This window comes from Panthera leo, chromosome C1 (genome assembly GCF_018350215.1).
Source record: "Panthera leo isolate Ple1 chromosome C1, P.leo_Ple1_pat1.1, whole genome shotgun sequence".
Lineage (NCBI taxonomy): Eukaryota > Metazoa > Chordata > Mammalia > Carnivora > Felidae > Panthera > Panthera leo.
The window spans coordinates 37921678-37947624 of NC_056686.1; the positions used below are offsets into that span (position 1 = coordinate 37921678).

At 53.9% G+C, this 25947-nt stretch overlaps 1 protein-coding gene across 1 annotated transcript; it reads left to right on the plus strand.

Annotated features, from left to right (window-relative positions):
- The first annotated feature begins 1942 nt into the window (after nucleotides 1–1942).
- On the plus strand, nucleotides 1943–25947 carry SLC5A9 (solute carrier family 5 member 9). Its single transcript, XM_042951128.1, has 14 exons — nucleotides 1943–2306; nucleotides 4217–4288; nucleotides 7461–7565; nucleotides 7914–8078; nucleotides 9285–9390; nucleotides 9982–10062; nucleotides 10377–10582; nucleotides 10763–10898; nucleotides 11377–11484; nucleotides 13641–13791; nucleotides 15556–15724; nucleotides 17108–17323; nucleotides 20528–20687; nucleotides 24237–25947. The coding sequence occupies exons 1-14, from the start codon at nucleotides 2166–2168 to the stop codon at nucleotides 24443–24445; spliced, it is 2025 nt and encodes a 674-aa protein (XP_042807062.1). The 5' UTR covers nucleotides 1943–2165; the 3' UTR covers nucleotides 24446–25947.

Genomic DNA, 25947 nt, shown 5'->3' on the forward strand with positions numbered 1-25947 from the left:
GTCGCTGCTGTAACTCTGAAAACGCAGCCTCGGTTCAGATACTCCTCAGAAACTGCACTGTCCGACGCTGTTATTCAACACTTGTATCTTCATGTAAACACTGTCCCTGCAGCTCCCACCCTGCCGGGGTTGGCTGCCAGGCCAGCTTGTTTGGTTTCTCTCCACCCTCTCGGCCTGCTTTGCTTCTGCTGCGCTTCCCCGGAGAGCCCGCCCCGCCTCCCCAACTGGACTCGGTGGTTCCTTCCCGGAACTCTGCGGCTCAGAGGGAGGGGGGTGAATCTTGATGTGCCTTGTGCTGAAGGTGCCTGTCCCGTGTGCCCGGCTGTTTTCTGGCCAGCCTGGCAGCACGCTGGTCGGCCTCCCGGGGCCCCCAGAGCCAGGTGCGGAACAGGTGCGCACTTACTGTAAGAACCACAACACCACCACATCCTCCGTCTCGGGGGTTCTCCGAGAGGATTTCCTGCATAAGTGGGGCCTCCTCCTGGCCTGCCAGCACCTGCCTCAAATGTCAAACCATTTTGGATGAAACTCTTCCTGTCTGGATTTCATAATCCATGCTAAGTAGAAAATCCATAATGGGCACGGTGCGATCTTTCCTCAGTGACTCTGGGTCATTGCTTTGCATATGAATCCTCAGCTGCCGTTCAGGAATGCCCTTGGCTGAGAATTGATGGAGCCTGATTCCTAGGTTGTTCGCTCTAATTTGGCCTCTCTTACGTCATCCTTTCCACTTTCCCTGGTTATCAGGACGCCCATGTGCTGTGCGTCCATCAGTGGCCGTCCCCCTCTGCCCCCCATGGCCCTGCAATGCCCTGCACGTCTCTGGCAGTCTCTCTCCCACTGTTAAGTTGTTGTTTTTAATTTGCTGTGAGCTGCAGCACAAAATAACACTCTAGGCGAAGCAAAACAAGACAGGCCCTGAGTGGGGGATCTGGGGCTCACCAATGCGTCAGCGGGTGGCCTTCATGTATAAGCTTCACAGCGTCTATTCTGAAGGTTTCAAAACCTCTCTCACTTCCTTCCTGGCACTCTCTTGGCTCTGGGCTGCTAAGATGTCTGGCTGGCTAACAGATGGGTCTCAGATGCATCAGAGGGATGGCTGCTATGGGCCCGGCCTGCTGGTTTAGGTTAGGTAAAATGTGCAGGGTGAGGGTTTGGCATCGGGCGTCTGTGAGGATGGGGCTGGGGGACAGGGCGTGTGGGCAGTGGAACCCCGAGGGTAACTTCCGGAGGGGAGGATAGGAGGACCGGCACTCACTGGCCCTGCGAGGTGGGCAGGGTATAGGCCACGCTGACGGACCCCCAGGTCCGGAATCAGTGACCTGTCCATGGTCACTCTGCAGCTCAGTGGGCTGGGCTGCTGGGACTAGCAGGCTGCCTGGGCCCTGGGGCAGCTGGTTTTCCCTGGATCCGGCGTGCTCCGTGTCCTTCCCAGGATCACTCATCTGTCAGAGCACAGGGCAGGAGTGTGAATTCCGGCCCCACTTTGTGGCTTGGAATAAACATGTCTCTTCTCGGGACTCAGTTTCCTATACTGTAAAAAAAAAAAAAAAAAAAAAAAGCAAAATGACACCTGGGGGTCGGGGATTGGAGGTGGGAGCACTTGACGATGGAGGCTTTGCCCAGGTAGCAGCAGACCCCTTCCCCTTCTCCTCCCTTGTCCCCCTCCCACCGGGAGCAAGGAAAATTGCATTGAACTCACTCCTAAGAAACCTGGACTCCAGGCCCAGCTCCACCTTTCTTGCCCGTATGACCCTTCCCTCCCTGGGCCTCAGTTTCCCCTCCACATAAGCCAGAGCTTAAATATCCCAACTTCTGAAGTCCCTCCCAGCTGCTGAATTCTACAACTCTCTTTTCCTCCTCCTGCTCCTCTCAGGGGTGGGAGTATACACGGTGTGTGTGAGTGTGTGCACGTGTGTGTGTGTGTGTGTGTGTGTGTGTGTGTACTGGGGGCAGGGAAAGCGAGAGAGTCCTGCAGAGGATGGGGTGGCAGCTAGGAGAAAAGGGGACCAGGACTTTCCATGCCAGTGGGGCTCAGAGCTTTCTCAGCAGCTAATGGCCCTTGGGGCTGTTTAATCATTACAGGAAAGGAACGAAGCCAGGAGCGCCTCAAAGTCCAGCGGGGTGGTGAGCAACTCTAACAGAGGAGCGTGGTGCTGGCAGCGATGGGGCCTGAAACTTCAGGAAGTGGGGTCAGGACAGTGACAGCTCCACGCTCAGCGCTGGGCTCCGGAGTCAGCCTGCATGCCTATGACATAGGGGTCCTGGTCGTCTACTTTGTCTTTGTCATTGGCGTAGGGATCTGGGTGAGTAGGTTTGGGGCCTGGCGGGGGAGGCAGGTGCAGGGTGTCACCTCTGGCTGGTCGTGGAGCTGGGGGCAGGGTGGGCAGGGGGAAGGGGATCAGGAAAGCACAGGCTGAGATGGAGAGGTCTTTAGGAGTCATTCTCTCCAACCCCTTCTTTATAGATGGGCAGACTGAGGCCCAGAGAGGAATGTGACTTGCCTGAGGGCACACAGCAAGCTGAGGCAGTCCAGGCTGGGACCCCCATCTCCCAGCTCCCTGACTCTATGCATCTGCTGCCTTTGGCCTCACCCATACCTGGCAGCCCGAGCCCCACTCCTGCCCTCCTCCCCATGCCACCATCGCCAGCTATGGGGACGCTCTACTCGCGGCCTATCCACCCTCCACTACTGGGTGTCTTGGCAAGGAGTAGGGCTTTCTAACGGAGCTGGGGTTCAAATGCTCATGGGAAGGGAGCCAGGTGAGTCCAAAGGTCCTTCTGTTCTCCATTGTTCACCTGAGCCTCAGTGCCGGGAAAAGGGGCCAGGCTCTGAGAGGTCAGGGAGCTCTGAGTTCAGATCCCAACTCTGACTGTTAGAGCCACAGGGCCCTGGGCACATGAGAACAATCTGTGAGTCTCAGTCTTCTCATCCAGGCAGTGAGAATAATAAAGCCTATGCTGTAGAGTGGTCATGACCATTGAGCAAAAGGACACATTTAAGCATCCGGCAGAGGGTGGCACTCGGCTGGCAACAATACACGTGGCTATTATCACGGCTGCGGCCGCATTATGGAGGCAGGGGACAATGGTTCCAGTCCCAGCTGGTACTGTAGCAAGCTCGGGAACATTCTCTGGGCCTCAGTTTCCTTATCTGCAAAGCAGGGTGAACAGCTCCTGCCTCCCAAGCTGGTGTGAAGGAGAAATGGGCAAGCAGCTGATCATTGGCTCTTGGGAGGAAAAGAACCAGTCCTCAGTGACTTGGGACGAGCTGTTCCCTGTCTTCAGCCCTCAGTTTCCTTACTTGTGAGATGATTCCATCTGCTCATCCGGCCCTGCCCAAAGACCAGAGATGACAAGGAAAGTTCCAGCAAAGGCTTAACAAGCACCAGCCCCTCTCCTCCCCATCACTCCCCAGTGACTGCATACTTTTCCTTGGGGGCAAAGAGTCTCCTTTCACATTTCTCTTTTTCCTTCCTCTCCTTCAGGTATTTCTCCCACCTCTAGACCTAATCAGAGACCTGTTGACTTTGGCATCTTAATAAAGTCTTCCAGTTTCCGTTTCCCTGCCCACTGCCCTGCTGCCAGCCCCTAGTCCCCAGAGGAAGTTCCTTCATGTCCACTCTCCTTTTGTTGTTCAGAGCAGTTCCCCCCCCCCCCCCAGGCTGCAAACCACCACCCACCAGTTCAGGGCAGGGGTCTGTGTGGGGTCCTGCACAGGCTTACCCAGCATGGTTTGACTTCAGGCCAAGGCAAGAGAAGCCCCCCAAACAGAGCCCTACCTCTTCCGGGGGCTCCTGGGCTCTCTGTACCCCTGTCCCCAGTGTGTGGGAGTCCTGCAGAAAGGAGGGAGAGGGCGCCTCCATGCAAGCCTCTCAATCAGATACAAATCACTTCCTGACACAAGTGTGGACAGAGGGAGGGCTCAGGGGACAATAGCCATAATCTTGCACCCTTGCCAGGTACCGTGCTGTTCATGAATGCTTTAATCTCTGTTGGCCCTTTTGCTCTCTGCACCAGCCCAGGGGATGAACGGTGAGGCCCAGAGAGAGGCTGTGACCCTCTCATAGGCACGTAGAATAAAACCTGTGAAACTGCCGGTCTCAGTTCTCCTGCTCTGTGTCACCCCAGTGCCTGCACCCAGGAATGGGGAGCTGAGGTGGGGCAGAGGTGAAGGAGCTCAGGAAACCTTCATCTCTCTCCCCTTCCTTTCCAGTCGTCCATTCGCGCAAGCCGAGGGACCATCGGGGGCTATTTCCTGGCGGGGAGGTCCATGACCTGGTGGCCGGTGAGTTGATCTTCCCCCCTGTCTCCTCCCACCATTGGATCCTCGTCTTGTCTTCTCTTGTCTGGACCAAGGCAGCAGCCCCCCAGATAAGTTTCCTGGCTCTGGGCTCCTTCTCTGTGGCCCAAAGTCACCCTATAACCCGAGAGACCTTGCTAATTAATGCACCCCCCCCCCCCCGATAAGCGCCTCTTAAGTGCATACCCTAGGCTGGACACTGCACCTACAGAAATAATCTAGAATGTTCCCATCCTGGAGAAGCTCAGATTAGCTGGGCAGACAGACTCACAGAAAACAGGATGAATGCTGAGCTGGGGGACACAGAGGGGCTGTGAACACGTGCAGGAAGCCTCTGGCCTCAGGGGAGGTGGGATTAGCAAAGACTTTCATGGGAAGCAGACACATCTGCTTAGTACTGTAGAGGAGTGAAGTGAGGGGGGGGGGGTCACAGAGGTCCAATCCCCAGCATCCTCAGGGAATTGATCCCGACACTTTTGTGAGCCCCATCTCCCCCCTCAGGCCACCTCACTTGTTTCTCTCGCTCCTCAAAACTAACTCCCTATTCCTGCGACACGATGGAGGGAGGTGAGCCCTGCCTGGAAAAGGCAGGGTGGAGTTGTCAGCCCCCCTGGTAGCTGAGGCTGTGTGCACACCTGGGCATGCGCAGCTTACACGCATGGCATATGAGTGCATGCTCTCACACGCCACCAGCCGTCCCTACAGCCTGTCTTGGTTCTCACCACTCTCCTTGCCTGCACTGGTGACAGACTCATTGAAGAGTAGAGGGGGCCCTGGACATTGACCGAGCTCTCTGGAAGGTTCAAGTATCTGGGACAGGAGGAGGTAGGGGCAAGGAGCTCTCATGCCTCTAGCACGAATCCCCAGGAGTGTGAGGGGCGAGGGGCTGGAAGCTCACAGGGACAGTGACTGGTCCCTGTCAGCCATCACCTCAACAGACGGAAGAGCACTCTGTTCAGTTGGTACCCACCCTCCCCCACCCCCATCACAGCCCTGGAGATGAGTCTGTAAGAGGGACAAGAAGCAGGACAGAGGGCCTCTCTGGTCCATCCAGGAGAGTGGCTAGGGGCGGCCGGGTGCCCGTCCAGTCCTGCAGAGAGGACATCTCCCTGCTCCGTGTGAAACTGTGTCTCACTGTAAGTGTGAGGGAACCCGAGGCCTCTGAGCAGGAGGAGGGTGTCCTCCAGACGAGCAGGGTGTAGAGACGACCCCTGCCTCCCACGAGCCTCAGTGGGGCAGGGCTTCTGCCTGCGGCTGGACGCACAACCTGCTCTGCTTGGTCCTGTTTGTGACACGAGCCCGTGTGTCTGTGTGTCTGGGCATCTGTTACGCAGGTCCCATTGCTTTGCACCCTTCCCTACCAGGCCAGTCCTGAGAAGTGCCTCACTCCCCTCTCTGTGGCCTGAGCAGAGTGTGTGGCTGGGAAACCAAGAGCAGAAGGAGTAACAGCATCCTTGTCCCCGACGGGCCCGTCTGGTCCCCCTGCCAACCTTGTTGACTGATGACTCCTCCAGTCATGAGCTGGGAGCCCTGGGCTGAGTGGGGCCGAGGCACCTTGCTACTCCCGGTGAGGGAGCAGACCCAGTGTTCCATGCTCTGGCCAGGCACTCCCCACCAGCCCTGCCAGCGTCCCCAGGACCGCCTGAGTGTGTGTGCATGTGTGTGTGTGTGCATGTGTGTGCGGCAGCACGGAGTGGCTTCAGCATGAGAATCTTTGTGCCCTCGTGCTGCTCAGCTGTTTTCTGAATGTCTCAGTACCTTTCCTTCCTTCTCACTTTCTATCGCCCAGCACCGCTAGAACAGTCAGTGAGTGGGAACAGGTGAGTCCCCACATTTTATAGGTGAGGAATCTGAAGACTTGCCAGAGGGAGTGATTTCGTTAAAGTCACACAGGGCGCAAGGCTGGAGCACAGCTCTTCACCTCCGTCCCCGTCCTGCCTCTGCCCAGGCCCCGGAGCCCCTCCCTCTGCCCCTTTCCCGTCCAGTGAAGGATCCCATCAAATAATAAAAGATAACACTAATGAGTGCTTATTAGGTGCCCAGCAACAATCATGCACTAATTACTGGAGCCAGACAACCAGGGTTCAAAAGTTCTGTTGTTTACTAGTTCTGGAACTTGGGCAAGTCATTTATCTGTGCCTTGGTTTCCTCCTCAGTAAAATAGGGATAATAATAGGACCTACCACATAGTGCTGTGGTGAGGGTTGAGTTAGTTTGTGTGTGTGTATATATATAGATGTTGAGAGAAAGAGAGAGAGAGAGAGAGAGAGCAAAAGGGGGGCAAAGAGAGGGTGAGAGAATCCCAAGAAGGCTTCACACAGTCAGCCAGAGCCCGGAGCAGGGCTTGAGCTCATGAACCGTGAGATCATGACCTGAGCCCAAACCAAGAGTCAGATACTTAACCGACTGAGCCACCCAGGTGCCCCAAGTTAACATATTTAGACCAGTGCCTGGCACTTAGCAATGCTGTGTATGTACTAACCGCTATGATGTCGTCCTTATTGTGTCTATTGCATCAGATTGTGTCTATTGCATCAGAGTTATATTATTGTGTCTATTGCTATCTCCTGGGGAAAAATGATCTCAACTCCGAGGCTGGCCCAGCCTGTGCTCAGCCCCTCAGCTCCTCCCTCTACCTGGCCTGGTGCTGGAGGCACTGGGTGGCAGAGGGCCTCCCCCAGTCCCTCTCATGGGGACCTCCCCACCTCCTCTCAGCATCCTTGCCTCTGGAGGCCCCTAGATGGGTGGTCCCAATGCAGGGCCTTGTTCTCCCTGCATGGATGCTGTTTCCCATGGCTTCCCTTCTTTCCCACTTGGCCACTCACTCACTGGGTGACCTGGAGCCAGCGGCTTCATTTTTCCTAACATTATTTCATTCCTCTGTAAATTGAAAAGATTAAACCTATCTCTTGAAATGTTTATGAAGATTAAGTGCATTAGTGTCTATGAAATGCCTCACACTGTGCCCACATACAGTAGGTACCCAATAAACGTCAGCTCCCTCCCTTCTCCCCTTTGCTCCCTCCCTTCCTCTCCTCCCTCTGATTTCCTGACCCAGGCCCTGCTCTATTCACAGCTTCTGAAGCTCACGGTCCTGGCTGTAGATTGATTTGGATTAAAATTGACCCCGACCTTTGACCTCACTTGTGCCTTGCAGATTGGAGCCTCTCTGATGTCCAGCAATGTGGGCAGTGGCTTGTTCATAGGCCTGGCTGGGACAGGAGCTGCCGGAGGCCTTGCTGTTGGGGGCTTCGAATGGAATGTAAGGAGGCTGGTCTGGAGGCTTCTCAGAGATAACGAGGGTCTGAACGTCCCACACCCCACACCCCACACCCCACCCCACCCCTGGCTTTAGTGCTGAGAGGAACCTCAGAGGTGCTTGGAGAGGCTGTATGGTAAATCGAGAACCCATTTCACAGATGAGGAAACCAGGACCTGGAAAAGGCAGAGGGACTCATCAGAGGTCACACAGCACTAAAATCAGGTCCCAGGTCCCTTGCCTCCCAGTTCGGTGCTCCCTCACAGCGTGACGTGCACAGGAGGCTGTCCTTCCATGTGCATCTAGGACACGGGTAGATGTCTCTTGTTCTTATTCTCCCCACTCTCCCAGGCAACCTGGCTCCTTCTGGCCCTGGGCTGGATCTTTGTCCCCGTGTACATTGCTGCTGGTGTGGTCACAATGCCACAGTACCTGAAGAAGCGATTCGGGGGCCAGAGGATCCAGGTGTACATGTCTGTCCTGTCTCTCATCCTCTACATCTTCACCAAGATTTCAGTGAGTACCCACCGCAATGTGGCCATCTTGTCTCCCTGTAAATGCTGAGCTTGAGTCGTGGCTTGTTGCTGGATGTAGGGATGGATGAATGGATGGATGATAGATAGATGATAGATAGGTAGATAGATAGATAGATAGATAGATAGATAGATAATTGATAGATAGATAGATAGATAGATAGATAGAAGGGAGGAAGGGAGGAAGCATGAATCCACATACCTTCAATGCACGCTCTCCCTCAGCAGTGGAGCGATCACAGATGAATGAGAAGTACCTGTTAAGTAAATGACAGTGCCTCTCTTTAAATAATTCCTAATCTAGAGTGCATTCATTCATTTCTCTCTCCATTAATTGATCCTCCATTAAGCACCATGAATTTGTTGCCTACATGTCACTGTTCAAAAGATCCTTATTCCTACTCCTCTGACCTACACTCCGAAAACAAACCTAGGGCAGATGGTTCGCCCATGTCCACACAGAATAGAGCTATGGGACTGAACTAAAGTTTGGGTCCTGTGACCTGGTCCAGGCGACCTGGCACTCCGTCCTGTTGTAGCCCTGGTATGGGTTCATGAAACAGCCATGCAATGGGATCAGCAAGCAGGCACTGAAGGGGACTGAGTCCACGAGTTGCCAGGTCGAGAGATGGGAAAAATGGTACAGCCACTTGTCCACCAATGCTGGAAAACAAGCCTAAGTCAGCATGTTGTCTGGTCAGCCGGGTCCTGTAATAAACCCAAACATGCAGAGCCTCCAGAAGTGCGGTCATCTGTCCTGGGGCTCCTGCCTGTCCGGTCAGCGTGGGCCCCCTGGCAGCTGGGCGGGCCTCTGCTCTGCTAGGGAAAAGAGGGCCTCTGGGTGCCTGCTCTCTCTTCTCCAACCCTTGCTCCCCACTTCCTCTCCTCTGTCTTCTCTTCATTCCTTCCCCCCTGCCATCACGGCCCACAGATTATCCCATCAGTGCCGCCAGACCTCATTGCTCTCGGTTTCAAAGTTTTATGCGGTGCTCCTCTGCCTGAAAATCTCCACGGCTCCTCAGCATCCTCGAGGCCAAGCCCATTCTCCTCAGCATGGCACTTTAGGCTCAGCCTCATTATGTGATGAGGGCTGACAGCACTTGGTATGGCTGAGCAGGAGGCATCATACCCTGGTGGCCACAGCGAGGGCCTCAGGTGACCTGGACTCCTGGGTCCCGGCTCTCTGCAGACTGACATCTTCTCTGGAGCCCTGTTTATCCAGATAGCCTTGGGCTGGAACCTATACCTCTCCACGGTGATGCTTCTGGTGGTGACAGCTGTCTACACCATTGCAGGTAAGGCCGAGGGCGGGTCGCGTTGGGGTGCAGGTGCCTGGAGCAGAGACAGAGAGACAGGGAGAGGTGGAGGGGGGTCACCTAGGGATGCTACAGTGAGCAGGAGCGTGACTAGGGGACTGTCACCAGGAGTAGTGTGGCTGTGTACTGCTCCAGACAAAGCCACCAGCCTGCCTTCCTCTTTCTCCTCCAGAGCACCTCCCATAGGCCTGGGCACCTGGGTTCCTGGCTTGTGGCTAAGTCAGTTTGCAAATATAGGGAATTTAAACGGTGTTTGGTGGGGAGGGAGGGAGTATTCCTGGTAGAACTATCAGCCCAGCAGAGGAATAGTCTTGGGGTATTAAAAACAACAAGAACAAAGGAGGGAGGTGCAGCTGCGGTACCCAAGGGCCACTGGGGAGAGAAAGAGCTAGATTTGAGTGCCAGTGGCTGGCACCAGCCTGTGGGGGGAAAGGCAGGCGGCTAGAATCGACCTGCTAAGAGGACTCCATGTCTTGTCTGGTCTCCCCAGTGTGGCCAAGCACAGGGCGGGCAGCCAGAGAGGAACCCCTTGTTGGTGCTGACTGATGAGCCCTCTGCTTGGGTCCCCAGGGGGTCTCACGGCCGTGATCTACACAGATGCTCTGCAGACGGTGATCATGGTGGGGGGCGCCCTGGTCCTCATGTTTCTAGGTAAGGTAGAGACCTGAATATACCCACCATCACATCAAAATTGCTCTCCGATTTGTCTTGGGCTTTCACCTCCATGCTGTGACTGGAACTTTCCAGAACACAGGGTCATGTTCCCTACCTCCCTACCCCCATTTCCAGGGTGGGACTGCCAAAGAGCGAACTTCTCAATACACCCCACATCCTCCCTCATTCCCAAGTTGCATACCAGTTCCAAGCCCCGGGGCTCCACATGGGACTGGGAGGTGGGGTGGGGGCATGTGACAGGTCCACTGGGGTCTCGGAGCTGTGTCACTCACTGTGGTCTCTCTCCATAGGCTTTCAGGAGGTGGGCTGGTACCCAGGCCTGGAGCAACGGTACAGACAGGCCATCCCTAATGCCACAGTCCCCAATACCACCTGCCATCTCCCCCGATCTGATGCCTTCCACATGCTCCGGGACCCTGTGAGCGGGGACATTCCTTGGCCAGGCCTCATTTTTGGGCTCACGGTGCTGGCCACCTGGTGCTGGTGCACGGACCAGGTGATGCCCCAGACAAGCTTGGCCCAGACCATCACACACTGGGGTGGCTCCCTGTGGGAAAACCACACGTCTAGGTGCACAGAGTGTTGGGACTCATTCTGGGACTACCTCAGGTCTCGCCTATGGCTGAGCTGAGCCCCACCTGACCTAAGTGGCACACCTCCACTGCTCCCTTTTCAGGTCATTGTGCAGAGGTCTCTGTCTGCCAAGAATCTGTCCCACGCTAAGGGAGGCTCGGTGCTGGGGGGCTACCTGAAGATCCTGCCCATGTTCTTCATCGTCATGCCTGGCATGATCAGCCGGGCCCTGTACCCAGGTAAGAGCTGGGCAATGTTGCACTGGGGGGAGGGGTCACATGCTAGTTCTATTAAGAACACATGGGAAGTGCGTTAGGCTTTGTGGGCCACACATACAATAAGTATTTCAGTAGAAGAAATTTGTATCTGAATATCATTTTAAAATCCTACTTTCCTTTCATAAGGGAAAGAACAATGAAGGCATTCTTGGTGCCTTCCGAGGATGTTTGCCCTTTATCAAGATGTAAGGCCTAAAACGCAAAGGAGTCTACCAGGCTTTGCAGGGTAGTATATGGTCAAGGAATTTACCAGCGACAGCTAAATCATCGTACCCAGACATCTACCTGCCCCTTGACCCTCTGGCCTCTACAACAGATGCTGATTCCTGCCAGCATCACCAGTAAACACGTCCCTGTAGGGTTGGAAAGCAAATATTGGGCCGAACCAAGAAGGCACATGCAGGTTGACTCGCCCCTAACGGCCATCACTCTTCTATAGATGAGGTGGGCTGTGTAGACCCTGACGTCTGCCAAAGCATCTGCGGGGCCCGCGTGGGGTGTTCCAACATCGCCTACCCCAAGCTGGTCGTAGCCCTCATGCCTGTTGGTGAGTCCTGTCTCCCCCACACCACCCTTCACTCCATGCCCCAGCCTCCTCCAATCCCCAGTGCCCAGGAGGGATTGCACTAAACGTGGACACGGATGCAAAGAGAGAATAAAAAAACTTTCACCTCCACACTTCCTTCCCCAATACACACACACACACACACACACACACACACTTTTCACAAACATCTGTAAGGCACCCATTCTGGCTCTAATCCTGGAGAGGCAGGGATAAAAGGCAGGCCCCTAGTCTGAGGCTTCATGCCATCTCCAGGACACCTGGGCTCACAGAGGGTACAATACTATGTCACCAGGGTGGGGACACAGCAGCATCGAGGAAGCCCTAAGGAGGCACCTGGCTCCACCTGGGAATGTCAGAGAAGGTTTTCTGGAGGAGAGGAAATGGAGCTGAATCCTGAGGAACATCTTAGGCAGATAAAGCCAGACGGGTGTGGGAAATGTCATTCGGGGGAGGAGGGGCTGTGTGTGCAAAGGCCCTGGGCTGAGAGAGAGCATGAAGTCTGAACTGAAGTCTGAACCGAAGTAGAGTCACCTGTGTGATGCACATGCGGGAGGAATGGATAGCCTTGGAAGGAGGCCGTGGCCATGCCTCACCATGGAGCAGAGCCTTTATGCTGGGTTTTAGGCCAGAGCACGTGAGGGGGACCATCTGCACGGAGGGTTCAGCTTAAGGGGAGGCAGAGAGACAGTTAACAAGGGGTTTGCAGTGGCCCGGGTGGGGGTGATAATGGTGTGGACCAGGTCAGAGATGTGTCAGAAAGGGTTCTCTGTCAGAGATGGACAGAAAGGGTTTTAAAAGATATTTGTGAGGTAGAGGCCGCAGGATTTGATGACTGATCATGTTTGAGGGATGAGAAAGAGGGATCCAGGGAGGCCTCCAGGTCCGGGGTTTACGATGACATTGAGAGTGGAGACATAGGAAAAGAGCCAGGTTTATAGAGGGAAGTCCTTGAGTTGGGCTACCCCTTCCCTTCAGTAGAACAAGAAATGAATTGGGGCACCCGGGCGGCTCAGTCGGTTAAGTGTCCCACTCTTGGTTTTGGCTTAGGTCATGATCCCCTGGTTGTGAGATCGAGCCCCGCATTGGGCTCTGTGCTGAGCATGGAGCCTGTTTGGGATTCTCTCTGTCTCTCTTCTTCTGCACCTCCGGCTCATAAAAACAAAAAGAAACAGAAAAAGAAAAAAGGGAATGAATGAAAGAAATAGTGGAGCTGGTGGGACGGGGCCTCCACAGAGGGGCTGATTGAGGGACGTAAGGTGGGAGGGGAGCAGAAGAGGGGGGTCTAGGATAACTGAGCGTCTGGTATGGAGATTGGATATTATTAACCAAAGAAAGAAACAACAGGCCCTGGAAGAAGGTGCTGGAAGGTGCTGGCCTAGGTTTGTTTGGAACATTTTGAGTCTTTCAGGGAGACCTCCAGGAGGTGGTGAAGTATTTGGACTGAGAGGAAAGAGGGCTGAGGTAGGGCTGAGGGAGAGTCATCTCCCCAGGGAAACATGAGTAGTCATGTTTCCAGAATCTTGGTAATTTGAGTCATAGAGACCTCAGATAGCAACGGGATCCACCCTCTCCGGCCACAGGGGGCAGAACAGGCCCAGAAAGGAAGGAACTAGTTCAAAGATCACACACCTGGTTACTTGCAGAACCAGGAAACAAATCCAGGGCTTCCCAGGGCCACCTGTCCCAGGCGAGGGCTTTAACCTGGCACCTCAGTGTCGGTGAAAAAGAACAAAAACTGAAAACACTCAATTATTAACCGTCACCCTCCTCCCCATCAGGGGCCCACTAACCAAGTGTCTCCAGGCTCTGACGCCCAGACTGAGACGTCAAAGCTGCAGAGAACCTGAAGGACCACTTAGCCGCACGGCTCTTAGGGATGCAGATAAGGGAGCTGGCACTGGGCAGGGTGGATGGGATGGCTCGCCCAAGGCCATAGAGCAGGGCAGAGGGCAGAGCGGGGCAAAGGCAGAGCTTATCCAGAAGCCGGCCTCTGGTTTTCCTGGACTCCTTATCTGCATGGAGGGGGACCTCATGCAGGGCCAGCACCACCCCCAGACTCCCGGCTCCGCCTGACGCTGCAGCCTCCATGGCTCCCGGCGGAGCTGGCCTTCACGGGAGACCTCTCCTCTCCCCAGGTCTGCGGGGCCTGATGATCGCCGTGATCCTGGCCGCCCTCATGAGCTCACTCACCTCCATCTTCAACAGCAGCAGCACCTTGTTTGCCATCGACGTGTGGCAACGCTTCCGGAGGAAGGCCACAGAGCAGGAGCTGATGGTGGTGGGCAGGTGCGCTGCGCCCCCTTCCGGAGCTCCCCCCTCCCTGCAGGCACCCCCTCCCCCGCCCCTCTCCGTGCCCTGGGCTGCCCTGGGGAGATTCTGCGGGTGGGGAGTCCGAGCACCTGGTTCTAGCGTCAGATCCCTACATGACCTCAGGTTAGTCCCCCGCCGGCTCTGGACGCTCCTCCTCCAGAGTAAGGAGGAAAAAAAATCTCTTCCCTGTGTGTTCAACTTTCTCTTGCAAGTGAGCGGCAGAGTGAGAGAAGTTGACAAGGCATTTAAGAAGGGAAAGGTGAGCTGTGTGAGTGGACGGAAGTTAGCAAGTAGCTCGCCCCCAGGAGCTTCAGGATCGGCTCTGGGCCGTATTCCAGGATAACAGAAAGCCTGTTAATTTTCTCCATCGGACCCCCCCCCTCCCCCCGCCCCGTCCATCCCCCTTGCATCACACCTGGCGCTGGGCACCCAGGGACATCGTGCCCTGCCCTGCCCTGAGGGCTGCTCACGGTCTCATGATGCGGCGTGGGGGCCTGCCTCCATGGAGTTGACCCTAGGAAGGCTGTCTCCAAAGGATGCAGAGCCTTACACACCAAGCTGAAGTATTTGAACTTTCTCTTGTTGGTTTTGATTTTATGCTTTTCAAAGTATCACTTGGTGGCTTATTTTCTTTTCCTCCCTAGGCTTGTAGTTTACACAGGGTTACTGTGTTTACACAGGTTACAGGGTTTACACAGGGGCACTGTCTGAAATCTTTGCTTCCTAATTTAAGGCTCTGTGACTCAGGTTTCTGGACTACCATGTTTATTCTTCCCTTTTGGTAGGCGGTACTTGAGTTTCGATAACTTGCTCTCTTCCATCTCCTGCCTTTGCACACACTGCTCCTTCCACCAGGATGCCTTCAGTCCACTGCTGCCTAATGGAGCCCTAGCACCTGCTCACTCTGCCCCCAGCCCTGTGCACAGCACCTGAGCATCTAAGGATCTACCTGTTGACTGTGGTAGCTGCCGCTCTAGTGGGGCCTGGGAGAGAAAATGTGCGAGGGAAGGGAGAGGAGAGGACAGGTGTGCAGAGACATTTCCAAAGAAGCGTCCTTTGAGCTCCCTCACAGCCCAGTTTCACTGCCATTTATTTCATCCATCAGTGGGGTTTGGGCGCCATCTCCTGGCCACACGCATTATTGCACCCAGCCTATCCAAGAAACGTTTTTTCACTGTTTTCACACAAAATCCGAAGGGAGTGCATTAGGGAACTTGAGCCTGAGCCAGGATCATTTGAAGGGGAGTCAGGAGAAGAAGGTGGAGTACCTGTTATGAGCTAAATGCCAGTGTAAGGGTGCAGGGGTTAGATCTTGAGGAGCCCAAAGAAGGGAAAAGTCCCTGAAGTTAAAGCCATCCTGGAGAAGAGGGTTCTCTTGCACAGGGTTTGAATGCAGAAGAGAAGGAAAGGCATCCCAAGCCAAGACCAGAGGCCATTTACTGAGGTGGGTGGTTCTGTGAAAGGTGTGGATTCCTTCCTGAAGAGCAGGTGGGCTTTATGACTTTAAAGACATCCAACTCAAAACTCCTGGGTTTCTTGGATTCTGGAATTCTGATATTCTGGGATTTTAACAGTCTGCATTTCCAGAACCTTGGCATTTCCGGTCTCATAGCATTCTCTAATTTTGTTCCCATGCATCCCCCTCCCTTCCCCTTTCCTGGTTCCTTTGCATCACTTTCCCCCCACCCCATGCCCAGCCACCCTGAGCACGCCTCACGGTGCCCTGTGTCCTCCCTGCAGACTGTTTGTGGTGTTCCTGGTTGTCATCAGTATCCTCTGGATCCCCATCATCCAAAGCTCCAACAGCGGGCAGCTCTTCGACTACATCCAGTCTGTCACCAGCTACCTGGCCCCGCCTATCACTGCCCTCTTCCTCCTGGCCATCTTCTGCAAGAGGGTCACAGAGCCTGTGAGTGCAGCAGGACACCTGTCTCTCCCAGTGCACCAGAGGGGCCAGAGACCTGATCTGTCCTTAATCCAGGGTCTCTCTGTGACATATTAGACATACCCACTGCCCCATTCAGGCTTCCATCTCCCCATCCATCAGGTCTTGATTCATTCATTCCCTCAACAAACATTCATCGATCCTATTATGGGGGCTCCCAGATGCAATGATTTACAAGGATGGGAATCATCCCTGCCAGATGGGAGAAAAGGTGATTCAATAAGAAATAATAACGAAATATAATAACTGCTGTGAGAGTAGAGATCAGGGGCACCTAACTTATGGGATGCCTGGGAGGGGGTCAGAAGTGACATCTGAGCCTAGGCCGAAGGATTGATGGGGAAGAGAAGAGTGTTCCAGACACGTAGCACGGTGTGTGTGAAAGCCCAAGTCAGACTGGAGGACCTCTGGAGTCTGTTTCCTCTCTGACACCATAAGGTTCTGTATGTAGGCAATATAACAGCAATGAAGCAAAGTGCGGACCTGGGGAGGACCCTGCAGGCACGCCGTTCATGAAGCTGCTGAAAGCTGACAGCCTGGAGGAGCTAGAAGTCCCAGGAACCCCTCCCCCACACCAGATAGAAAAGAGGGGCCCAACTCCGCTGGGGCTAAGGGATGTCATGGACAGCCTCTGCAGGAGCCACATGACAGCTCAAAGTCATTGCAAAGGAGACCTCAGAAACCCCTCTCCCGGGGGAGTACCCAGCAATCTGTCTACTGTTTCCAGAGGTCGAATCTCCCTGCTGATAACCATAGCGCACAGCAGGGCTTGGTTGAATTCTGAGTGTTTTGCTCATCCCAGAATTCTTGAAATCAGGATCAGCATCTCATTTTTTAAAATACATATGGCAAACAGGTATAGATTAGGTCAACTGGTGTTATAAACAAGACAGGGGAGGTGCTGGGGCTTTTCTTTTTAAAAAGCAAAACAGGAAGAGCTCTATTCTGATTTTTTAATTTATTATAACAGAAAATCAGGATGGGGGATCCTGGTTTTCCTTGCTTATTACAAAAGCATATTCCATTCTAGTTGAATATTAAGCATCTATACAGAGTATCAATTTCTCTTATCATTGCACACACAAAAACTACAAGCCAATAGGTTGAGTCACCACTTTGATCGTTCTGGAATGGAGCCAGGATCCAAATCCTAGTGTGTCTGACTCTGGAGCCTGTGCCCTTCCCAGTGCACCACTCTGCCCATCTTTGAGTTCAGACAAAGCCTCAGCATTAATGGGGAGCTCACTAAGGCAGACCTGCAAACACCCTAACAACCCAGTGGCTTTTAGCTTCCGAGGGCCTTGCAGCTGGACCTCACCCCTGCCCGTGTCTGCCCTCTCTCCATAGGGAGCCTTCTGGGGCCTCATGTTTGGCCTGGCAGTGGGGCTTCTGCGCATGATCCTGGAGTTCTCATACCCAGCCCCAGCCTGCGGGGAGGCGGACCGGAGGCCGGCCGTGCTGAAGGACTTCCACTACCTCTACTTTGCACTCCTGCTCTGTGGGCTCACTGCCATCGTCATCGTCACTGTCAGCCTCTGTACCACCCCCATCCCTGAGGAGAAGGCAAGTGGAGTGCTTGTCCTGGGGCCCCACGAAATGTTCTCCCTACCCCCAGTGTCTGAAATTCTACTGCCAAGTTTTACTCCATTGGGTTGTCTCCTCTGCAGCCACACAGTCCTTGGGAGGAGGAGCTCATTGGGTTAGTAATTCCCATGCGAAAAGTAATTCATTCAATGGGAAATTTACTCAATGAGCACCTACTGTGTGCCGGGCTCTGTGCTAGGGTTACCAAGATGAATGGGGCCTGCCAGCAAGTGTCAGGGACAGGCACCAGCACACACAGTTACTCTACCACAAGAGAGTGAAGAAGGACCAAGCTCAAAGGGAGGGGCCGAGGACAGGAGGGGCTGTCACCCCTGGGGGCTGCATCGGGTTCCCTGACAAGGTCACTTTGAGCTGGCCCTAGAAGAAAGAGTAGGGATTCATTGGCCAGTTGAGACACAGGTAAATGAGGGGAGTCCACCAGAGCGAGTCCTCAGCACTCCTGTGCTCACAGATTTTCCAGTCTTCAGACTTTGAAGCTGTCTTTTGAAACCTTTCTTCATTAGAGCAAAAGAGTATTGGCTCCGGCTGCCATGACACGAAACCACAATCTGGGGGGTGAAACAACAGAAATGTATGTCCTCACAGTTCTGGAGGTGAGAAGTCTGAGGTCAAGGTGTCTGTAGGGCTCTTTGCTCTGAGGCCCCTTGTCCTTGGCTTGTGGATGCTCTCTGTCCTCACCCTCTCTTTCCTTGTGCCTGTCTGTGCCCTCGTCTCCCCTTCTTTTGTTTTTAAAGTTTATTTTTCATTTTGAGAAAGAGAGAGCACAAGCAGGGGTGGGGCAGAGAGAGAGAGGGAGAGACAGAGAATCCCAAGCAGGCTCCCCATCGTCAGCACAGAGTCCTATGTGGGGCTCAAACTCACAAACTGCAAGATCATGACCTGAGCTGAAACCAAGAGTGGGACAGTTAACTGAGCCCCAGACACGCCCCCTAGTCTCCCCTTCTTATAGGGACACCAGTCATGTTGGATTAGGGCCACTCTATTGTCTTCATTTAACCTTAACTACCTCTTTAAAGGCCTTCTCTCCATGTATAGTCACATTCTGAAGTCCTGGGGGTTAGGACTTTAACATAAAAATTTGAGGGAGGGACACAATTCAGCCCCAAAATAACAGAGCCCATGCCAGAAGTTAGTCCCTGAAACATTGGGTGGAAGTTATGAATAACATCGCTGACCTGTATGGTGCTTTAGAGTTTGCAAAACGACTTTATACCCTTGGTACCATTAATTCCTACCGAGGAGCCAAGAGAGACCAATTTCTCTGGCGGCTCACTCCAGAAATGGTCTCTCTTCACTGCCTGAATCTTCAACTTCTTCTCCATTGTCTGCTCTCTCAGCCCCACACTGAGATGTCTCACACTTGAAAATCCCCTCCCTTCCCTAATTACAGCTACCTCCCCTGCCCCCCACCCTGCTCCTCACCAGGACACCGTGCAGAGGGGTCTCCACCCCAGCCTTACTTTCCACTTCTTGTATACGTCTCATCCAGTCTGGTGTCCCACCTTCCCACTGCAACTGCTCTCGCCAAGACCCCAATAACCTTCTTGTTGCAGAAAGTACTGGTCACATCCTCATCTTCATCCTCAGTGAGCTCTGAGAACCAGACACCGCTGACCACCCCCTGCCTCCTGAAGTGCTCTCTTCTGTTCACTTCCGTGACATATTCCTCTCTAGTATTGTCTTTCCACCCTCTGCTCTTCTGCCTTCTCTGTGGTCTTCAATGTCAGGGTTCCTTAGGAACCCAAATATGGCCTATAACCCTTCTCCTCCACACTGTCTCTGAGGTATCTTATCTGTGTCCGTGGATTCAACCACCCTCTACATGAAGACAAAACTCAATTCTCTGTCGCTAGCCAAAGATTCAAACCCCAAATCCAACTGCCTCCCATGCCATGAAGTGACACCGCCCATATACTGCTCAATGACACACGGTGTAAGTCTGAAGTAACATTTATGAAGATGTACTTACAAGGGAAGATGCAGCCCAGGCTCTCACGACCATGCAGAGGCGTAGCTGGACGCCGGCAGGAAGGGCCCCAGAAGACGGCCTCTCACCCTGCACCGCTGTACATATTTGTAGGAATCTGGGGCGGGGCAGGGGATACCTGGGTCAATATGGAACCAAGAGCTGCCTGGCTACGAAAAAAGGCTGTTTGGAAAGGAGGCCATCCAGAGCTCAGTCACGGTTGGGTTCAACTGATATCAGCCAGAGGACTTGCTGTGCGTTCTGCCGAGCCTCCAGAAAAGGAGGAGAGGTCAAGCCACCAGGGCTGTCCACGGGACACAGGTGTGGTGCTCCTCACCTGGACACCTCCACCCTGCGGAGGCAGGCTCTGCTGGCAGTCTCTAGGCAGAGTCCTCCAGCTCGCCCACCACCCATCTGATGGCCCACAGCAGGAACCTGAGAGCCATGTCTGCGGATTCCTCGCCCAGCTCATTCAATCAGTCACCAAGGCCTGTGGGTCTTCCTCCTCAACATCCCAAAGACTGCCCCCTCCATCTATCCCAGAGGCTTTGTACGTCTTGCTCTGCTTTTCTAGCAGCCTCCAGGCAGGATCCCTTTGATTCACTCTGAGAGATCTTTTTTTTTTTATGTTTATTTTTGAGAGACAGAGCACGAGTGGGGGAGGGGCAGAGAGACAGGGAGACACAGAATCCCGAGCAGGCGCCAGGCTCTGAACTGTCAGCACAGAGCCAAATGGGGGGCTCGAACTCACAAACTGTGAGATCATGACCTGAGACGAAGTCAGATGTGTGACTGAGCCCCCTGGGCACCCCTCCAAGAGATCTTTCTGAATTCCACAACTTAGAGTCTCTTCCCTTTGTCTGAAGTCTGCAGTGACTCTCCATTGCCTACGAGTTTCTGTTTACGAGTATCAACTCCACAGCCTGATCTTGGAAGCCTTTTGCCATGTGGCACCTGCCTCCCTGTCCGGCTTCTTTCCTCCCGGTTTCCGAGCATGGAGCCTGGAACAGGTGCTCAGGGGTGCAGATTTTCAAAGACAGAGCATTCGGCTGGAGCAAGGCCTCCTGACTCGGCCCTGTGCCTGTTCCTCGAGCTCCTCACTGCTTTGCCAGCCTCCTTGAAGGGGGTTGTCTTTTCCCACAGTAAGATTGCCCCTCAAAAGTAACCGACTCAAGCGGTGTTTTCTTTCCCTCCAGCTCGCTCGCCTGACGTGGTGGACACGGAGCCATCCCCACTCTGAGTTGGAGAAGGAGGCCCCGGAGGGCACACCAGGGACCTCAGAGATGCCATCTGGGGCATGCCCTCCAGGAGGCGGAGAGACAGAGAACTCCAGCCAGGACCAAGACCAGCACAGAGGTAGGCTGGGGGGTCTGCTGGGGGGCACACGCCGCAGAGGAGCAATGGGGACAGATGCCATGTCATGGATCCCCAAAGACCCACATTTGGGAGTCATAGGGGATGGGGTCTCTGAGGGATGCCAAAAAAGTCACCTTCCCTTCCTACATGGCTATTAAACTATTTGAGAAGACAAACAAGAAGGCAGATGAGAGCCAAAATACTGCCATTTATTGTTACTGATAAATGACAGGTGGAAAGATTCATTTTATATCCATGGGGAGGTGTGCTTCCTTCTACTGAAGGCCAGCATGAGGCAGAGGAGCCCATCAGCCGCCTGCCCCTGTGAGCACTGCAATGCCGAGCGGGAGGAGGGAGAGACAGAGCCAAGCATGCCCTCTTCGCGCTTCCCAAACCTACCAACAGGGACGTCCATTCACCTCCCCTGCGGAGAATGAGCCTCAGGTCAGAAAATCAAAGGGTGTTACACTGAGTTCCCTCCAGATGGAAGGAAACACCAGGCACATCAAAGTAACAGTGCCCCACCCTTATTATTCATTTATTCCCCATAGAGCTTAGCAATTCTGCCTCTAGTCGCACAGAAGCATGGCTGTCCCTCCTGGGACTAGAGCAGCCGTGTGTCTATACAGTTCTCTCCATCTTCATCAGGTCCCTCCAGACCAACCACCATTCCTATGGGCATCCTCCTTGAGCTGCTATGGGCCATATCAATTTTGCCCCGTGGAAGCTCTCAAAGGTGTTAGAACAGTACCTGAGTTAGGTTTACTCCAAGGCTGCACGGTATCTAAAGTGGAAAGGTGGCATAAGACATAATGTAGCTGTTTTAGACATAATGCAGCTATAGCTTTTCTAGAGTGTGATTAAATAACGCCGTTAAAACATTCTGATATAATGACATTGGAGAGATTTCCTAAATTATAAAATTCCTAAGGAAAAATTACAGTCAGAAAAATTAGTTTGCAGGCAAAAGCCCCAAATCAAATTCTATTGCCCTCAGAAATTAATAATTTAATGAAATGTAAATTCTAAATTTACTTCCTGCCTCAGTTAGAGGGAACCCCAGCACCTGGGTGGAGTTGGGGTGCCTTCGGCAGCGGCCTTCTCCCTTTGGGTTTGGGGGTTCCTCCCAAGCCTCTGGTGTCCAAACTTTCAATAATTCACTTAGGCTGAGAGCCTAGGTAAGATCATCAAAGTGCCAGCTGCTGGACCTGAACAGCTGGTGGCACTGTGCTGCTCGGGCCCCTCGCCTTCCCCAGGCTCGGCGGGGGGGGGGGGGGGGGGGGGGGGGGGGGGCTGTGTTCCCCCAAGACCTGAGAAAGTGCCCACCTTTCTCGAGGCCCTTCACCTTTGCTTAAGGCCCTTCCTAGAGAAACAGCCACATGCCTGGATCTAATGACATCGTAAGTTCCAGGACCCCACCAAGAGCTAAGACTCACATCTTCTTGCCCAAGCTGTGGCGCTTAAAAGCCAGTGGTCCACGATAAAAGCTATCTGTAACGGAGAATGTAATCCTTTACAAACTTGCAAGGTCAAAACCCACAAGGGCTTACTTCAGAAAGCGCCACTGAAGCTCAAAGTCCGATCAGGTGCCCCATTAGTTCCAGTGTGTTTTGCTCTGCAAAATGTAACCCCGGACTCTTTCTCAGGCTTTGTGGTCCATGCACCAGGTGGGGTCTCAAAACTGTTTCTCCCCCAGTCATGGCAAGAAGCAAGCCTTGGCCCCTGTAAAATGTATGGCACAGAGGAGGCACAGGCTCTTTTAGGTGAAGCAGGTAGTGAGAGAACAAAGAGGAAGAAGCTGGGAAGGAAGGGCACAGCCTGTGCCCTCCCGGCTGACCCCCAGCACTGCAGACTCATGTGGTGGTCGCACCTCCCCCCGGCTGGCCCCCATGCCACAGGGCAGAGCCCGGCCCTGGAGAAGCAGAGAGATGTCTGCTCCCTATTGGGGGCTGGCTCCCCAGAAAGACTAAGGAGGAGCTTCCCGCTCCTTCCCATTAAAGGCGAACTCTGGGGGCGCCTAGGTGGCTCAGTCGGTTAAGCGTCCGAATTCGGCTCAGGTCACGATCTCGCGGTTCGTGGGTTCGAGCCCTGCATCGGGCTCTGTGCTGACAGCTCAGAGCCTGGAGCCTGTTTCAGATTCTGTGTCTCCCTCTCTCTCTCTGACCCTCCCCTGTTCATGCTCTGTCTCTCTCTGTCTCAAAAATCAATAAACGTTAAAAAAAAAAATTAAAAAAATAAAATAAAATAAAACAAAATAAAATAAAGGCGAACTCTGGACTCCCCCTCACAAAAGGCCCACAGGCATGAAGGCTCATCTGTGCTGTCCTCAGGTTAAACAGCAAAACGGCAGTGTGATTTTGTGTCCTAGAAAAAGAACGATGAAAAAATTGTTAAGGACAGCAGAGTAGATCTGAAGGAAGTGTATACAGCCAGGTTGTGGACACGGTTAGATGTGCTGAGCACCTCGTAACAGGCGCTCTGGGCCTCAGAATCGGCACGTGACTCCCTGTGTGTCATCTGCCCCTAAGGGGGGCCCTGAGAATCAGAAGAGAGTACTTGGAGGGGCTTGTAAAATGATAAAAGCTAGTAGAATTGAAATGCCACATGCCTGGCACTGCTTAGTGCAGCTTGTCGCTGGATGACCTTAAGCAAGTCCCTTCCTTTCTCTGAGCCTTTCTCCTCCTCCTCCTCCTCTTCCGTACAAGGAGGGAGCCAGACCAGATGGCATCCGGAGTCTTCATATCTCTGACACTCCGTAGTCACACTGAACTTACCAAGTACCAAGTGCCAAAGTCATTAAGACAGTAATGTGGGTTCCGTTCAACCTCGGTGAAAAGGTTTTCATATTAATTTTATTTTAATATGCTATCCGCTAATGCAAAAAGGAAACCCCTTAAAAATACTTACTTTATTACTTCTTTTCGAATGTAGTTTTTAATGAACTCTGTTACCCTTTAACCTCAAAGCAACCCGGCCCTGGTGCTGGGGTCTGCATGGGCACAGTCTCACGTGCGGTGAGAACATTACAGTTTCCAGAGCCTCTCCCTGCTGCTCCAGCAGGAGTCACTTTTTAAAACGCTACCAAATGTCCATTGTCATTCGATGCTCAAAACAACCCGGAGAAGAAGCGCGCGGTGCAGCAGGCCTATCCGAAAGGAAAAGAGCCTGCCGCTGGGAGACGCGGAGGAGGGTTGCACGGGACCTCAGGCAGACCAACCGGAGCGGCCCTGGCGCGGGAAGATCTCTCCGGCCCTCCTGGGACAGATTCTGCCCCGCCTGTCCTCGTGCTCTGAATGGGGATAGACCCCGTTATCCTCACCCCGTACCCCACCCTGCGGCACTGGGAGGCTCTGCTGGACGGCGGACTGTAGCCAGACGGGCTGTAGCCAGAGCTCTCTCCCAGTCCCAGCCGGGCGCCCGGCCTGTTGGCTCGCAGGAGGGGCCCAGCGCCACCCGCCCCTCTTTCTTCCGTGTCTCACCAGCTCTCCTTCCCCCCACCCCCTTGTCATTTCCCTCCACCTGGCCTGCCCCCGCCCTCCTGGTCCTCAGCCCGGCGCAGGCGCTGGGGCCGGCTGCTGTGGGACTGGTTCTGCGGGTTGGCCGGGCCCCCAGAGCGGGCGCTGAGCCCCGCGGAGACGGCCGCGCGCCAGCGGGAGCTGACCAGCATCGCCGAGGAACCGCTCTGGACACGCGTCTGCAACGTCAATGCCATCCTGCTGCTGGCCGTCAACGTCTTCCTCTGGGGCTATTTCGCGTGACTTCGCAGACCCGCAGACCTCCAGCGGACGCAGAGGAAACGCGGCCCAAGCCTGCGGCCTCAGAGACGGGCTTCCCTCTCATCTTGCCATGGAAACCGGCGACCACCGAGGAGGAGACACCAGACCCCCCCCCCCCACACCCACCAAGTGGAGAAACGGAGGCCAGAGAGGGCTCTGGGTTTGCTCAGGGCCACACAGCAGGACTCGAACAAGCTCTTTTTCCATTACACTGCCTTACATCCCTACCTCAAAAACAGTTTTCACCCTCTTGGTGCGTCTATTCAGGAGTTTTTACTATGCATGTGTTTTAAGGTGTAAAAGAGTGGAGGATGTAAGAAAAAGGGTAGCAAGAACATTACAAAAGTCCAAGTGTATCTTTGCTCACCCATATCTCTTCCTTTCTCCCTGTCTCCTTCCCCTCCCTCTCCAGTTCCCCACCCCCAGTCATCTGTTTCTAGCAGGCGCTACCCCAGAGGGCCTTTACTTGCCCTGACAGCCCCAAGGGAGTGAGGGACCGGGGTGGAGTGTAAGCGTGGCCACAGACCGAGTTTTGGGCAGGGAGCTCTGGGGCAAAGGAATCTCCTTGGCACGACTCAAATTCTGCCCCTTCCCACTGTCATGTCCAAACACGTGCAGAGTCTCCACGGCCTTGAGGAATTTGAAGTCCAGCTGGAGAGACAGGACTTGTTGAAAAGAATAAGCCCTGAAGAGGGCTAGCATGGGTGGCCTAGGAGCCACGGCGCCTGGGCCCCTGCCCCTCTCCTTCTGCCTGCCAGACACCTACCTACCCTGGAAAACACCATGACCGGAAACTGGGTCACGATCCCACTCCTGCTCCCACGTCCTCTGACCTGCCTCTGTGGCGGCACTGATGATGGTTCTGTGATGTTTATCTCCCCTAGGAGATTGAGTACTCCAAGGGGCGAGGACCAAGGGCCATGTCCCGAGTGACTTTGTACCCAGAAAGTAACAGCATTCAATAAATGGTAGCCTTTGCGTGGTGGCTGGCTGGGTTGTAACTGGGGGAGCAGGCTGGAGGGGGAGCCTCCTTCAGCTGGAGTGAACACACTGCGTCTCAGGTGTCTGGAAAGAGACCACAGCCCTGTCCCATTGCCAAGGACGCAGTGAGAAAGGTCCCTTTCTTTCTCTCTCTGCATCTAGGCTGTCCCTACTCTCATCGGACCCTCTCCAGTGCTGTCTGTGATCATCACTCCATGCTAACCACTCACTATAATTGACCACAATTAAAATTCTAGTCCTTTGAGGCTTAAACGGCTGATTTTATGCACACCTCCTATTGCTGCCAAATTTGCTCCAAATTTCAGTGTCCTCTGACCCTTTGACTTTACCCGTGTCACCTCACCTGCCCATGCTTTTCTCATTGTTCCCCACTGACTTTACAGGGAACCCAGCTTTCCCCCTTGATTTTCCCCAAAACCATTCCCATGAAGGATTTGTGTGCAACCGATTATACTGAAGGCTTGGGGAGGGGAAGAATCCTA

Bases quoted from the DNA above. Each gene is read 5' to 3' on its own strand.
- SLC5A9 (XM_042951128.1), top strand. From the start codon at position 2,166: ATGGGGCCTGAAACTTCAGGAAGTGGGGTCAGGACAGTGACAGCTCCA. The intron at 7,566-7,913 runs GTAAGGAGGCTG...CCACTCTCCCAG, and splicing joins TTGGGGGCTTCGAATGGAAT to GCAACCTGGCTCCTTCTGGC. The intron at 11,485-13,640 runs GTGAGTCCTGTC...TCCTCTCCCCAG, and splicing joins CGTAGCCCTCATGCCTGTTG to GTCTGCGGGGCCTGATGATC.